This window comes from Oenanthe melanoleuca, chromosome 9, assembly GCF_029582105.1.
Source record: "Oenanthe melanoleuca isolate GR-GAL-2019-014 chromosome 9, OMel1.0, whole genome shotgun sequence".
In the NCBI taxonomy this organism is placed as follows: domain Eukaryota; kingdom Metazoa; phylum Chordata; class Aves; order Passeriformes; family Muscicapidae; genus Oenanthe; species Oenanthe melanoleuca.
The window spans coordinates 19008104-19024586 of record NC_079343.1 but is presented as its reverse complement, the minus strand read 5'-3'; the positions used below and the strand labels follow the sequence as shown (position 1 = coordinate 19024586).

Sequence of the window (16483 nt, the reverse complement as noted above, 5' to 3'; positions counted from 1 at the left end):
CATGGAGGTGAAGCCACGGGGGCGCCATCTTGGAAAAGGGCAGAGCCTTTCCTGTGCTCCATGTACTACGGTAGAGCGCTGGGTGAGGCCGGGCAGGCGCCATCTTGGAAAAGGGCAGGTCCCGCCCCGTGCCCCCGGCGCTGTGGAGGGCGCGGGGCCATGGCGGCGGCCGCGGCCATGGCCGCGCTGGGCCGGAGCCTCATGGCCGCGCTGCGGCTGCCGCGGGCTCGGCCGGGACCGCCCGGGTACGCACTGCGCCGGGGGAACTCGGGCTCAGGCACGGAGGGGCGGGCGCGGTTCCCGGGAGGAAGGAGAGCCTTTGGCGGGAGGCGCGTGTCCGTGCGTCCCGGTGTCCGTGTGTCCCGGCTCCGCCAGCCTGAGGGCTGCAGGTGCTGCGGGCATCGTGCAAGGGCAGCCCGGAGCGGTTCCCTGCGCCTGCAGAATCCTGCGGTCACTGTGCTGGTGCTTCCAGCGCGGGTGGGTTTGTGCCCACAGCTTTTGCCCCAGGCCACGGGAGAGGCCGTGCATTCTCCTGGACCCCCCAAACCCACCTGGATGCGTTCCTGCGGCACCTTCTCCAGGTGACCCTGCTTGGCAGGGGTGATCTCCAAAGATCCTTTCCAATGCTAAAAATAATGTGATTCTGTATTCTTGTACAGCATAGCTCAAATTTAATCCTTTACTTGCTATTATCTCTAAGTATAGAATATTGATAAATAGATGAGATGAGGGGGAGGAAAAAACACCAAGATGACATTTTTGTTACGATGAAACCCCTGCTTTTCCCCCCCAGGCCATGGTCCATCTGTAGGACCTGTGTGTTTGTGAATGAAACAAGCATTCTCATTTAGCAGAATATTATTTTTCTTACCACACATAGTTTTCTTTCTAATTTCTATGCAGGACGGCACTGAATCTGTACCACAAGAACCTACCAAAAATTGAGACCCTCCATCAGGTGAAGTTTCTGCACACAACTGTATCTCAGAGAGGTCTGGAGGAGTTTTTTGATGATCCAGGAAACTGGGGGGAAAAAAGTGTAAAGTCTGGTGAGTTATAGTTAGCATTTCTGATAGTGATCTTTGAGCAGAAATCTGACCTGGATTTGTTTTTTTACATCATAGGGAGCATTCATAGCTACATAAAACTTATTTTTCTGTGTATATGTACATACATCCACTTGTGTGTATTTGTGTGTTAATTTTTACTGTGTATATTCAGTGTTTATGGAAGCAAATAGCAGTTTGTGCAGCAAAATGCTGTAAATCCTCTGCTTTGCTTTGAAGTGAGAGTGTATCACAGAAGAGATGTGCTTTGATGAAATATAAGTATTATGGAAGAAAACTAGTTCAGTGTAAAGATTAATCTAACAGCTTTCTGTATACCCAACCTTTTACAAACACAAACAATTACACTGTGTGTAATTGCCTTTCTGTATTGTGTTTTAAAAGTAGAAGCTGAGTATCTTGAAGGATGGCTGTCCAAGCAGTGGTATTTTAAAAGTGGTCTTTATACTGTTGTGTCAACTGAGCCTAGTAGAAGCTCTTTGGTTTTTTCCAGAATAAGAGAACTTTGTTCCATTACATAGTGTTTTTTTATCTTTTACAGGGGATTCATGGAATATAAAGCAGCTAAGGGGCAAGAGTAGTGAAGACTTGCACAAACTTTGGTAAGTAAGTTTTAGTGAAGAAGCTTCTCTTCTTTCAGAGCAGCTCTGCACTTTTTAATGAAATGTTGCTGGTGAACTTATGATCCAGTAACCTTAGTCTGGCACAGAGCTCTGCAGGCTCCAGCCAGCTTTGGGCTTGGAGCAGCCCCTGTCCTGCCCATGCTCAGAGCACAGGAGCTGCATTGCAGGTGGCTGTGGGACACTTGTGTCTTGTTCAGAGGGCTTAGGTTTGGTACAAACCTCTGGAGGTTGTTTGAGTTGGACAGACTTACTTGTCAGTGCCTTCTGGTGGGATGGGCACTATCAGGGTGCTCAGGTCTGCATTTATTCTGATTTTTGACGTTTCTTATGCTGGAGGTTGCATTGCCACTTCAGGCTGAACTTAGTCATTACTGTGAAAGAGCTTGTTTCTTTGCTCTGTCTTGTCTTTTTCCTGCGTACATATAAGAATCTGCCTCTGTCCAGGTAGTGGAAGAAAGTGTTAAATCCTTCTCTCCTAAGCCCTCTTTACTCCAGACTAAGTAAACCTGTCTCCCTCATTCACCTGTTTCTTTATAGGAAGCCAGCAGGATTTGGGATTACAGGTAGTAAGTGAATAACTGCTTAACTATCCTGAAGTTATTTTTGAATTACTGTGCTTTCTGCTCTAGGTATGTCTTACTGAAAGAAAAGAACATGCTCTTAACGTTAGAGCAAGAATCCAAACGACAGCGCAAGCCCATGCCAAGTCCAGAACGCTTAGAAAAGGTAACTTTTTCATACTACATAAAAATAAAACTCTTAGCTAAGATTGCTGAAAGATCAAGTGTTTGTACTGGTTAAAGACCTTTTTTAAAAAATTATTTCCCTGATTTTAGTGTATGCAATAACTGCTCAAGACATAATTTGGTCAAGGCAGCTTTCTCATTGTCCAGTGGGCATTACTGAGGCTGTGACCAGACTCCAGTGAAAACTAAAGTAACCAACAGCCACTATAAACCATATGCAGATCTTCTGTTTGCTTCTCCAGCTTCCTTCTGACCCCTGCCTCAGAGCTTCCTATTCCTGGCTTTATGTATTACCCAGCTGGTCTTTAATCAGATATCAGACTGTCAGTTCATATCTGTCCTGCTCTCAAATTAGGTTTGTGAAGCACCCATTCTTTACTGCTCTAGTACACAGGGCCTGCTGATAGAGAATTCATGATCAAACTCATGATCAGCCCTTTACATTTTGTCTTAAGTCTTTGAGAGCTTTTAAATTTTCAGCATTGTTTTTGTTGGTGAATCCTGAAACTTTTACCATTTCCAGGTAGAAACGTCTATGAAAAATATAGACTTGGTTGTCAGAGAGAGAGAAATTGCTTTGAGGCTTTTACAGACAGGCCATGAAAAGCCAGTCCCTGGCGAGTGGAGACATGACTTCTTGGGACGCACCTTCTGGTATGGAAAATCTCCTTTTTTAATGTGTGCATTTTTCTTGTGGTATGTCTCTCTCCCAGAAAATCCTTATCTAATCAAGGAAGGATGCACAGACTGTACAGAACACAGTTACAAACCAAGCCAGTGAGAGCTGGAAAATAAATACTCACATACAAATTCTGCCATCTCCCAGATCACTTATCACTGTACTTGAAACAAAGAGAAATTGGTAAAATCCTAGAATTAACGACATTCTGTAACCATTTTTATCTGTCTCCAACAGGTACAGTTACAAGGAATGGCCAATACCATGGCACTTGAACAAAAAACACAAAAAGAAGAGATTCTACTACCTACCTCTTGTGAATCACTTCATCAGGTAAAAAGATTGACATTGAAAATTATTTTCTGTTTGTGTCCTCATTCCACTTTAAAAGGAAAAAATAGCTGTAATCTTTTGTTTCTCAGCTACTAAACTGAAAATTAGGCTTTCTAAAATTACAGCTTGCTGTGTTTCTTTTTTTCTGCTCCCACCTTAGTTACTAAGGTATGTGGTTATGCAGTGGCACTGTGAAAGTAATTTCAAATACAGACTATCAAAAATCCTCCTAGAGGCTGAAGTTCTGTAGAATTCAGAAGCAGAGTAAAAACAGTACATTGCAGGCTTTTTTACTTATCAAAAGCAAATGAACACTGAAGTTGTTAGTCACTGAGAGCCTCTATCTGATTGGGGGGGCGAGCTCATTAGAGTGGTCACAAACTGTCTGGAAATGAACCACACCAACTTCTCTGTTTCAGACTCAGACTTGAAAAATCCTTAAGGAAAAGGGCAAGGCAGCAAAGCCTGGAGAGGACAAAGCAGAAGGTCTTGGAAAGGAAGTTCCCTGACGTTGCTGTGAAATCCCAGAGCCAGTAACATGCAGGACGAACACTGCAAGGTCTGTGGAACATGAATCATGTTCTGGAACCACAAACAACTCCACTGAGCATTCCAGAGTCTCCATCTTTTGTTTTTGTTTGTTTTTAATACCACATTTGACTTTAATTAAACTTGTGATCTGGAATTAAAAAGCAGCTTGGGTGCCTAACTCTAATTATATAATTTCTCACGTTTCCAGGACTAAATATTTTGCTAGCCAGCTGTAACAAGAGTGAGACATGCATTAGGAACAGTGAAAAGCAGCCACAGCGTGCCAGCTGATAATAACAAGTTTACAGTATTTACCTGGTTTAAACATGGAACCATCTGAAGCTTACATATGAGCCTTTTCCCTGATCATATTTTTCCTGCTGTTTTTCTATTTTTCTGAATATTTTCCCTGACTTACAAGTAAGCTACTCAAGGTATATTTACTTTCTGCATCAATGCACTGGTAAATGGGCTCTTTGGTCTGCTATGAGGAAATTTTTCCACTGCTTTTAGTCTGGCTTCTTAGAAAGTATGAAATACTCAGCATAGGAACTTCTAATACGGTTGTCCTACCTTGATTTCTATTACAAATTCAAACACTTGAACAATGTTTTTTTGCAGAGTGCAAATGTTTGAAAGAAGACTGCAGTAGTCTTCTATGAAATTGAAGTAGGCTATTGCTCTCAGCTGATGGAAACACCTTCACCTTTCACTTCATGAAAGCTTTTAACCTCTACATGTGGTGTTCTAGAAATCTAGATTAAAGTCAGAAATACCAATCTGCTCAGCAGTACAATCTGGTCAAACACTGCAAGGGAACCAGTACTGTTTTCTGTGAGTATCTCCATCATTTGGACCTTCACTTCCTCCTCTGCCTCACACAAAATTCCCAGTGTTTAAACTCAGAATCTTTACAGTGCTGAGAAAACTTCCAGCAGTGTTTTGCTCCCCATGCTGCCGGAATATTAACAGATATTACTACTGTACTGCAATTCTTTAAAGAGAAACAGAAGCTGATTCAGCATAATGAAATGCATGTCACAGAAGGAAAGCTTAAAAACATCACCCACTGCAGTACAGTGAGGTAGCAGTTCAGTTATGTTCCACTTGAGTGGAAACTGGACTGAGTCCTTTTCTTCCACAATGAAAAGACCTGGTGACTTGGCACACTTGGTATAGCTTTGCAGTTTGCTTCATTTTGCAAGAGAAACATGGTTTGTCAATAGCTTTGAAAATCTGATCAAGCAACTTTGTCTAAAGAGCAACTCAAGATTCTCATGATAAGACAAAAGCGAATTGGTTTGATAAATTACTTTATTATTTGGAGGTAATGTGAAACTTTTCAAATAGAGGCCTCATAATTATTTACCCACAAGATCTTTTAGGATACAAAAATGTAGCAGTACTGTATATTTTTTTTTAGATCAGTTAAACGCTATTTGGTTTTCCACAGCTTTTGAGATAAGGAGCAAAACTTCATTGTGTCCCAAAACAGACCATCACACCATTGTAAATTAAGCTTAAAAGCAACATCAAGCTGCATCTTGACAGCCAATTCCTGCTGAAAAAAAAAAAAGTCATCCCTATCCCTGTGACCCTGAGTGCACCTTCCCCCTGCAAACACAGGCACTTACAGACCCCACTGGGAGGCACAGGGGGAGCCACACCAGCCATGAGCACACAGCACTTACAGCTCCCTGCAGCAGGGTCAAGCCACACACCGAGAGCTTCTGACTCTGCTCCCAGTCTTGGAGAGGCAATTCTTTGTCTCAATTTCCCTGATTCCAACAGGTTTTGCTTCTCACCAACATCACAAAGGCATTAAATACATTCTTAGATATCAGGTGGAAAGCATTGCTTGCTTACTGAAATGAAACTGCTCCGTATTAAAAAAATTAGCAAACCAGTGCTTAATATAACATTCACTCCATGGAATGTAACACTTCTGTGAGACAGTAAAAGTTTACACTAAAATAGATCACTGAATACAGACTTTCAACTTTTAAAACAGCAGAGTAACTTTCTCTGCAAGTACTCACAAGCTTGCTCAGATATAAAAGACCAAATTTTATTATTTTAAGAGAAAAATAAGAGCAATTTAAGGCCAAAGTACCAGCAAGGAAGACTAGTATGTGAAAGTAGACAAGAAATTAGACAAGAAATAATTAATAAATAAGCACAGGCTTTTGCAAGGTTATGCCTCTATCTATTAGCTAACCTGTAAAGCTGTTCCCAGGAAAAGATACTAGAGAAAATAGACATTTATACAAAATTATAAAATGCTTGTTACATGAATTATTGCTTTACAAGGGACGTAAACATCCTTTTTCTATTATAGTACCAATTAGGTATCTCAAAATGTCTAAAGTTTGTTAAAATGGAGCTTGAATTATGCAAAAAACCCAATATAAACCTTCTACAAAAAAGAGTCCATCCCATTCCTGAGTATGCTAAAGCTATAAAACAGAAGGAGCACCGAGCAGGCAGCAGTTTTCACAGTAAAGAGGTCTAAGGGCATTTTCTTTCTACACACTGTTTCCCTCCTTCTTCATATTCTTGTTTAGAAATCCACATCTGCTGGAAAGTACCCTACAAAAATAAAGAAACAAAAGCAACACACAATGAAAAAATATCAGAACACAAATTATGGTTAATTGAAACATGATTAGCTTTTACTAGGAGGGGAGACAAGGAAGTCCTTACATTAAATGAAGTATTAGGACTTGACCTGCTCAGCTGTCTCTTCATTGAGGTCTATTGCTTAGGGATTAAACTCAAGACAGGAAGTGCAGCACCAAATGCTGATTCCAGTCTCCCTTTGCCATGATGATGAATTAACCCCCACAAACCATTTCAGTGCTCAGTAACTTGTAGAATTAACCTCAGGAATATGATGCAGAAACAGGTTTGCTATTTTCATGGTCTACTAGACAGAGTCTAGAGAAAGTGCATGTATTTCAAGGTTGCACCTTGCCATTAAAAATAGGATAACATGGCAGGATATGCTGTCACTGGAAATGCTCACACCTCTTTCTAAAACAGATTCTCTTCCCCTTACAGTGAGCATAGCCAAGATTATGATTATGTAGAACAGACTCTGCAATGCACACTTCTGGGGAATCATATTTCTGGGTGGCAGTGCTGTTCAGCACAGTAGCACAAGTTTACTAACCAAAGAAGCCAAAATGGAGCCCCCGATCCACGAGCTGAACCTCCGCTCCACAGTGGTGTTGTTAGCTATCAACTTCAGGCGCATGCTCTGCACAGAAAAGGAGCCAAAACCAAACGTCACACAAACTCTAAACTGGTGACCATTAGGGACAAGCAGCACAAGGAACCTCGTGTCTATATCAATATGCAGCTTGAAAAAGGTCCATTTTAGTACATCTGCAATACTGCTCATCTGCCTGCATTTACAATTCAAAACAACCACAGGAGCAGGAAGTGTGGTTTTTGCCTTGTCTCCCAACAGCAAATGGTTAAGGCAAGGAATGGGGCAGGTGGAGAACAGTATTACCACAGTGAGTAGTGTCATCTCCAACACTGCACTGGGACTAAAATTTCTTATGTTGCTAGACTTAAGTCATCTAGTCTTTTTTGTACCCATTCATTCCTTTTGCTTTCAAAATGCCTTATAGCAATAAAATCTTTGAATTTCAATGGGCTCCTCCTCAGCTATTATAAGCAGTAAATACATTTCTCAGTTTCTCCTAACATTCATCATTTCAGAGTTGTCACATTTTTGCTTAAATACTAAAATTCAAGAAATATAATCTGCATCTACTCTCAGATGCAAGGTATCAATACTTCCTTCGACATCAAGTGATTAAAAATATGTTATTCATAGGCAAAACCTGGTGATTTAGGTTGTCTGTAGAATCAAGGAAAAACAATTTCCACAATTAAGTGACCTCAGGCAGAATGTACCTCAAGTTAGTCAGCAACACTTCAAAAGAGAGACCATCAAGAGAAATACTGGCTTGGGGACAATTACAGAATTTAGGATCACAATCTGAAAGCAAGAGTGGAGCTGTAAAATACTCAAGGAATATTGGAATTTATTCTGTATAAAACTCTTCAAGAATTCTTTCTTTTTGTTAGAGAGGGAGGTTTCTTAACCCTGCAGAAATCTATTCAGCTGTCAGGTTCCTACAAAAGTGAAAGCACAGTACACACAATATCCTTCTGTACTTATATGGCAGAAAAGCAAAATGTTAAATACTCAATGCACTAATGGAAAGAGTTGCTTTACCGGTGGGGTTTTCTGAGACAGCTCCCTGTTCAATCTGTCTGTGAAACTCTGTATTAAAGTGTTTCCTCCTGCTACAATCACACTGCCATAGAGACCCTAAAAAGAGAGAAAAAAAACCAGAGCTTTACCTCAAAAATCATTCTGAAAACAGCTCTTTCTCACAATAGAGGGGTGGCACAAGTATGTATAGTCAACAGCAATAATACATCATTTGATGCCAACAGTATTACCTCTCCCAATTCAATTAATTATTTAATCACTTAAAAATATTGCAAGGCAGCTTAATATTAAACTATAAAAGGAAGACAGAAGCCATATGTTCTATATAATTCCACTAACAATTTCTGCTATGGAGAACCCTCAAGCTGCAGATCTCCCCTGTATCCAAATTGTTGGGTTTTTACAGCAGAATGCAACCTCAAAAGAAAAGCCCACAGCACTGCAGAAAACTGCAGCACCTTTCTATACCACTATTGCAGCAATTGGTGAACACACACCAGGGGGCTCAGCCCACTAAGCCCTCCTCACACTGTGGTTAAGAGAAAAAAAATTTGAAAGAAATTTCATGCTATCTGTATCAAATTGACAACTGAGAAAGACAGCCCATTTATTTTAAAAATAATGGCACATTAATTTCAAAAATAATGTTTTTCTTTAGAACCTCTTCTCTTCTTTCTACTCTTTATAAATTCCATGTATGCTTTAAACATAATGATGCCTAAAAATCCTAAGATAACACTCAAAGTTACGAATATAAATGCTTATCTGAAGCCAGTCCAATCCAAATTATGCAGTGCCAGCCACAAAATCTGTACATCAGATCTTTAAATATGGGTAGAAATACTAAGTAAAAGGTCCTGATTTAGCATTTTGTAAGATAAACACTGATGGTACATATCCCTATATACAAATGCATAATACTTACAGAATTATCTAACATATTTATCAATATTCTAGGAAATCCTAGAAAATTTTTTCACTGTTGCTGTTCTAGTCCCAAAAACACGTATCAGCACAAAAATATCTATGCCTTAAAATACTGCCTGGCTGACTAACACTTACCGGCCTGATATCTATATCACACATTCCAACGCTTGTTGTGACAACGTGGCTCACACCCAACATTGTGTTACCAGATAAACCCTGCAAGGAAAATCAGGAATCTACACATCATTGCTTCAAGAGAGCAAGGCATAGAAAAGCCTTGAATGAGTTGAATTTTACAAGTATTACTGGAGATAGAGCTAAGCACTTTGTTAGGGAATGAACAAAAATATCTCTGTTTTTCCAGTCAGCTCATCAGCACCCAATTTGAACATTTTATCCTTCCCTTCCCCAGCCTTAATTCAAGACAGGCAAATTTTACCCCCAGGAAAACCCCACAGTGCAAATACATCCAAATCACTAAATTAAAAATGTTATACAAAAGAAAGTCATGTGATAGCCTAATCATGCAGAGCCACAGCTATCATAGTGGTTTTACCTTTACATTGGAAGGGTCAAACAATCCCTCAGGAATTTTCAGACGCTCAGCACCGAAGTCACAGTTGTAGCCATTGGGGAATTCATAATGAACTGTTGGCATCTGTGCTGCCACCCTGGAGCATTAGACAGAAAGCAACACATTACAGTGCTCTCTAAACAGGATGTCAAGTTGTCTAAGCCCTGTTATAAACTACAGTCCCAATGGGAATACTGTGACTCATAAGACTTACACCCTCAATAATATTTATTATGATCTCATCCTGGAATATTAAACAAAAAACTATCACCTCGGTATATGCAGTACTCCTACTTTCATCAATTATCAATTTTTAGATAAAACCTTCCATAACAAAAACAGCCAACAGTAATGAAAAGGCTGAGCACCACATGCACAACTGGAAACTGATTTTACAAGAAAGAAGAAATTAACATACTGTTCATCATAGGTTGAATCTGATACTTGGAGGACAGAAGCCTGGAAGTCCTGAATGACACACTGTAGAGTTAAAAATAACATGAATTTATATGAATTTTAGTCTTGAATTTTATAAAACTTATAGAATTGGTACTAATTTTTCAAAGATTTTCTCATTCTTCAAGAGGAAACACTGATATACTTGCAAACAAAACTTATTTATGGAACACTCAGGGGAAATGAGAGCAGGAGGAATGATCTACTTACATTACACATGTAGTTGTGCCAAGACCTGGTGACCTGGGGCAATTTCTCTTTTCTCTTCCAGTTTGCTGGTGACCCCTCACGAACTGCCTCCTGAGATTTTAGGGTACAAAGTCATCAGGTAAACTCTGAAGCCTCTCCCCAAGACAACACTTACTAAATAAAGCTTCTTTCCCACCTTTGAAGCAATCATATATGGAGGAATTATCTCTATGTTCATTTCCTGAAACAGCTCCCGGCACTGCATAGTGATAAAGTCTCCTGCAAGTGGTGATTTTACAATACCTAGAAGACAAAGAGGGGATCCAAAATAAAAACCTAAACAACTAACCTTCGAAGTATCCAAATCATGAACAGACTCTCCCAACTATTTGCCAGTGAACACTATTAGGGCTTTTTTCCTTTTTAAGGGGGCACACAGATGTAAAAGCAGTAACTGCACAAGCAGGAATCACACTAACTCAACCTTGATACTGCAGTGCTGTCATCCATGAAAGTTTATACCTTGCTGAAGTACATATCCATCATGCACTGGAATAGCAGTGGTGTGTGTTGCTCCACTATCCAAGATGAGACCTGTAGATCTCCCATTAGCAAAACTAGTCAAAATGATTAAGGAAAACATTGCAATTTTCACTTTAGAAAAAAAAGTGCTGCCATGCAATTAGATCACAACTAGGAATGAGGACTCCAACATATTATTCCTTCCCTCTACAAAGGGATTTGCCATTTTCCAGTGTGTACCATCCTTCTGTGAAGTGCACAACCTTATAGAGAGCAATATTTAATTTTCATCTATGAACTAACTCAAGCTTTGGATGTACAAGGGTGAGACTTCATGCCATTACTATGCAGCAAGCTCTAAGTACATCCAACTCGTTAGACTCAAAGCTGGAAACATATTATTAGTTTAAAGTAATTACAAATATTCTTCTTAAGGCTATGAAAACTTCAGGCTCTAATGACTGTATTTCATGGTGTGGACACCAACGTTTCAGGTCTGTAATATTCTTATCCATAGCATTTAATGGAAAAAAACCCTAATTAAAAAAATACTTGGAACCCAAGGACAGAGTCAGATTGAGAGAATTTCAAAAATGAGCTCTAATGCCTTAAAGTTCAGAAACTGAATTTGTTTATTTCCTCCCTGGACATTTATGGAAAAAATCAATTTGAAATAAGTTAGGCATGCTGTTATACTTGGAATTGTCTGGAAAAAGTTTACCATCATTTCCTGGAGGGGGGGAAAATAAAACCAAGCAGTGAAACATTTTGAAGGATACGCTGTCAGAACGGCAGTTTTACACAAGAAGAAAGCTGGGATGTTGTAGTGTTCAAACATCAGTTCTGTCAGTTTTTCACGCTTTGCCCTGGTATTCCACTAAAAAACAATAAATCCAAACCACAAGTTAAGTGACCAAAAGGAAGCTGTGCTTGCACACTAATAGATTGCTAACACAATAAAGAAGTGATTACAAAAATTGCAGCCACAGTTTCAAATAATACCAAAATTCTACAGAAATGGATTTCTAGCAATTTACTTCTTTAGAACATTTTTCATTCCATTTATACTACAATACATCAATGTTTATCTATCACACAGAAGTGCTACACATCTTTCATGTTACAATAGATTTCTTTACACTTCTACAGCTCTTCCAGTGTCAGGTTCCCAAAGAACTCTCTAAAACAAGCACCCTGCCTTTTACAAGGGGAAAGATACATGAAGGAACTTGTCCAGTGGGAAGAAAAATAAATCCAGACTTTCCAGTTCCCAAAGTATCTTTCTACAGTTCTACTGTACTTGTGATTAAGCCAGGATATATGTCAAATACTCAACACATTACTGAAAATGTGATTTTTTTCCAAGCAAATACAAGAAACTAAGGTTTATAAGGTTTAGAAGGAGAATGTCAATGGGAATGTCTATTTAGACACCCACTGAGCCATCAAACATCAAACAGCCACTGCACAACAGCCACACTCCACAAGCTGTGATTCAACACAAGGAAATAATGAAATTCAAGAAAATCCTTTTCATAAGGTTTTATTAAAGACAGGCACTTGTGTATAGCATGTCTGCCTTTTCTACTCTGACTTCAAGATATGCCCTTCAAATGCTGAGTATTTTAAAATTACAGAAACTTTGTCCAGATTTTCCCAGAAATTTGTATTCCACTTCAGCTGCCTTACAGAAACAAAGACAGAAAAATTAAAACTTCTCTATTATAAATATTATTCTGTGTCACACAATATCACTTGCAAGGCTAAATGAAGCAAGATTTTTGATGCAATTTTATTTAGTGTAACTTAATATATAAGACATCCAAACATCTTTTTCTTTTTATTCTAGGCAGTAAAATTTCTTTTTTTAACTTTTGGCTTCTTTTCAGTAAGTGAGAAACAATAGCATATTGTAAATACTTTCTAATACAACTCATACAAACTATTTAAAAATGAGATTTTTTTTAGACATTTTCCAGAACCTGTCCAAGTATTTTAAAGTTGTCATTTCTGAAGCTAAGTTTTAGCACTTGTCACCTACAAGCAATTGTCATACTTATCCAGGACTAATGTTTGCAGAGTCAGCAAAAAAACTTATCAAAATGCACATTTTTACTCACTGGTGCTTCAGACATAAGGACAGGATGCAAACTGGCTTCAGATTTAATATGCATCTTGTAAGTGTGATCCAAAATTGCCTGGAAACTATCCCAATCTTCAACTGTAACAACATTGAGACAAACAGATTAATTACTTCTAAATTTTGTTTCATTTCATAAACACATAAAGGCTTTCCAATTTATTTTTTTTGCATAGAGCTCTTCAGTCAAAAACTGTCCTCAGCAGACACACACCTCCTCTAACAGCTCTACAGACTTCTCTTCCTCCACAACCACCATGACTTCAACAATTATGCTGAAAGTCCACTAACAGTGAAAACCAAGCACATCTCCATGCAATCTGCAAACCAGGAATCTGTTCTTACAGCCTGTTGCTGTACACAGCATCTGTCAACACGACTATGACTTCCTGCATCCTGGCAATGCTATTTTAAAATCAGGTAGAAAAAGACAGAGCACCATACTCATTCCATTTTTTAAAGGTGAAATGGCTTCCATATTCTCCCTTGGAACTCTCAGGGCATTAGTGTCTATGTAGTAAGTTGGGCCGCCTTGTTTGCCTTTGTCACCATCTATCTCCATCAGAGTGCTGCCATTGTCCCTTTCTAGCACCACACCAATAGCTGTTGGAAAATCAACCTGCAAGGCAAGAGGCAAGCAGTACATAAGGATTAGTAGTGTTTTGGAAGTTGTTTTTCTCATAAATTCAGAAGTTTCTTTATACAACAAAGTCAGAACAAACCCCAACGTATTAGGAAGGGTTGAAACTCGCAAAGGAGATCTAAGGCCTAAATTCATGTTGAATTTCCATCGAGGCACAGATTCTCTCACCTTTGGGCAGTCCTCGCCTGCATAGCCTGCTCTCACTGTGTACGAGCCAATGTCAAAAACCAGAGCCCCAACTTCATCTGAAAAGATTGTCAATAAAGAATGGTTATTAAGCTTTTCTGCAGCCCTGACCTTTCCCTGCCCACTGCCTGCTTTACTGGCAAAGGAAGACAAGCAAATCAAGGGATCTTTTGCGAAGCAAGGAGAAACTTCCCTACTCAGAACTCCTGCTACCAGAGAGCTACTGGAAAACTGCAGACAGGCTTTAAACGGGGCATTGCAATCCCTCCGTTTGGTGTAAGAAAGAGAACTTTAGCAGAAGAGGGAAAACGTAGTAGAAGGTAAACGGATCGCAAGATAAAACTTTCAAAAAGTTCTAATTTAACAGACACACGAAGGCAGACGAGCCCAGAGTCCCCGGGGGTGATGAGGATGAGGAAGGTGGGACTGAAAACATCGAGTGTTTGAGGGAAGGGGTCAGAGCATGAAACGCCCACCCCTAGGGGCCCGATCTCCGCTGATCTGTGCACATCCTAAAGGGAGCGTGTCGGAAACGAGCGGTGGTCACAGGGGGTGCGCGGAGGGGCTCGGGGGAACTACACCCGGTTCCCAAAGCGCGGGGACCTTCCCCGGACCTCGGCACCGCGGGTCCTGCCCAAGGCCGCGGTGCGAGCGCTCCCCGGGGAGGCACCTCGGGGCCGCGAAGGGCACAAACAAGGCCCGCGGCCAAGCCCCCCTCACGAGCGGGACGCGGAGGGGCCGCGGCAGCGCCGGGCCGGGCTGAGGGAGGCGGGAAGCGCCCGCCGGGGCCGCACGCGCCGCCTCGCGGGGCGGGGGAGGGGAGGGCGGCGCCGGACTCACCTCCCCCGTACACGCCGCCGCTCATGGCTGCCGCTGGGCCCGGCCCCGCCGTCCGCCGTGCCCGCGCCGCGCCGCCCGGCCCCGCTCCCCGCCGGCTCCGGTGTCCGCGGGCCCCGCGCTCCCCGCCCGCTCCTCTCGCCGCCGAACCAGCAACAAAAGCGGCCCGGCCACGCTCCCCGCCCGCGGCGCGGCCCGACCCGCAGCTCCGATGCCCGCCCGCCAATGGCAGCGCCGCGCGGGCAGAACCGGCCAATGGCGTCCGGCGGGAGGCGGGGCCTTGCTGCGGACAGCCAATCCTGGAGCGGGACGCGGAGGGCGGGCAGGCGGGGGACTGCGGGGCGGGGGGGCGGTGTGAGGGGACGGGACGGGTTGAGGGCAGAGGACGCGGGCGGTGAGGGGAGCGGGGCAGGTGAGGTGGGGACTGTGAGAGGAATTACAGATTGGTTCAGGAGGGAAAGGACCACAGTGGATCCTCTGGTCGCAATTCCCAGCGCTAGCAGGATCGTCCCAGAGCACGTGGCACAGGATTACGTCCAGAGGGTTCTGGGGTATTTCCAGTAAGGGCGACTCCACATCTTCTATAGGCAATCCATTCTAGTGAGCGGTCATTGCAGAGGAAAGTTCTTTCTTGCTGAAACAGGAACTTCCTGTACATCAGTTTCTGCCCGTTGTTCTATTGCCCGAGAAGGGCCTGATCCATCCTCTGACACCTCCTTGCAGACATTATTGAGGTCACCTCTCCCCGAGGCTGAAGAGGCTCTGCTCCCTCAGCTTTTCCACTCCAGGCCTTTAATCACCCTCTTGCCCTCTGCTGGACCGGCTCCAGGAGCTCCATGTCCTGTGCTGAGGGGCCCAGAACTGGACATGGGGAAGGCTGCCGGGTTTGCTGGAGTGGGGAGAGGTGGCCAGGGTGAACTTGCTGCCACATGAGGAGTGAGATGACTCCAGAGCATGGGGCCTGTGGGAAGGAGCTGCTGCTCCTCTCCTCCCCATGTCCTACCTGACAGGAGGCTGTGCCCAGGTGGGATCAGGCTCCTCTCCTGGGCAGCCAGCAACAGGACAAGGCACAGGTTGGACTCGATGATCTCAGATATCTTTTCCAACCTAACTGATTCTGTGATTCCACTGCTGCTGTCACCACTCTGTTGGGCTCTTTTACTGAGAATAGAAAGCTTTTGAAGCCTGTTTTGACAACCCCACCTCATGTGGTTCCTTTCTCGCTTGGGGCAGAGCCCATGGTCCCCAGGGCTGGTGTGCCTGCAGAGCTGGGCAGTTCAGCTGCCAGTTTTACAGCTGAACTTCTAGTTAGGATTGCACATCGCCTTGTTTGGTGTCAGAGCACTCAGCCAAACCTGGTGTTCAGCCAGAACAGCCAGAGATGGGTAACTAAAGCTGTAGGAATTAAAGAAAACAAAAGAAAGACCTCAGGCATATCCAGCAGTTAGCACAAGAGAAGACTAAAATTTTAACTGGAGAACAGGGGAATTGGCTTAAAGGGCAAGTGTTCCTGGTGTGCATGTTTTTGAATTTTTATGTGAGGTGGACTTCTTGGAGGAGGTGAGAAGCTGTGTGTTCTTTTAAAGTTTGCATAAGATAGGCAGCTCATTTTTGTAATACTGTAGCAAGGATCTTCAAGTGATTAGATTTAGCCTGCTTAATAGAATATTTTACTTATTACATTTACGTTTGACTATAAAGTGCACCTTCATTTTGTGTTATGAAATATTTTCAAGTCAGTACATTTCCATGATTTCCAGTATGTGGCACTAATACTC

General features: G+C 42.2%; 2 protein-coding genes across 3 annotated transcripts; one reads left to right on the top strand and one right to left on the bottom strand.

Annotated features, from left to right (window-relative positions):
- The first annotated feature begins 133 nt into the window (after window positions 1-133).
- On the top strand, window positions 134-4143 carry MRPL47 (mitochondrial ribosomal protein L47). 2 transcript variants are annotated; one of them, XM_056498928.1, is made up of 7 exons: window positions 134-245; window positions 904-1049; window positions 1609-1669; window positions 2320-2416; window positions 2960-3090; window positions 3353-3448; window positions 3868-4143. In XM_056498928.1, exons 1-7 carry the CDS (start codon window positions 160-162, stop codon window positions 3983-3985), a joined length of 735 nt encoding a protein of 244 aa, XP_056354903.1. In that variant the 5' UTR covers window positions 134-159; the 3' UTR covers window positions 3986-4143. The 2 variants fall into 2 exon arrangements, with proteins under 2 accessions (XP_056354903.1, XP_056354904.1); XM_056498929.1 differs by lacking the exon at window positions 134-245 and adding an exon at window positions 256-581.
- Window positions 4144-5275: 1132 nt separating this feature from the next.
- ACTL6A (actin like 6A) lies at window positions 5276-14891 on the bottom strand. The gene is made up of 14 exons (XM_056498927.1): window positions 14709-14891; window positions 13851-13927; window positions 13484-13658; window positions 13020-13120; window positions 11679-11776; window positions 10900-10994; window positions 10574-10680; window positions 10399-10488; window positions 10151-10212; window positions 9715-9829; window positions 9294-9374; window positions 8232-8327; window positions 7152-7238; window positions 5276-6568 (listed from the first exon to the last, which is right to left on the bottom strand). The coding sequence occupies exons 1-14, from the start codon at window positions 14731-14733 to the stop codon at window positions 6488-6490; spliced, it is 1290 nt and encodes a 429-aa protein (XP_056354902.1). The 5' UTR covers window positions 14734-14891; the 3' UTR covers window positions 5276-6487.
- Window positions 14892-16483: the final 1592 nt, after the last annotated feature.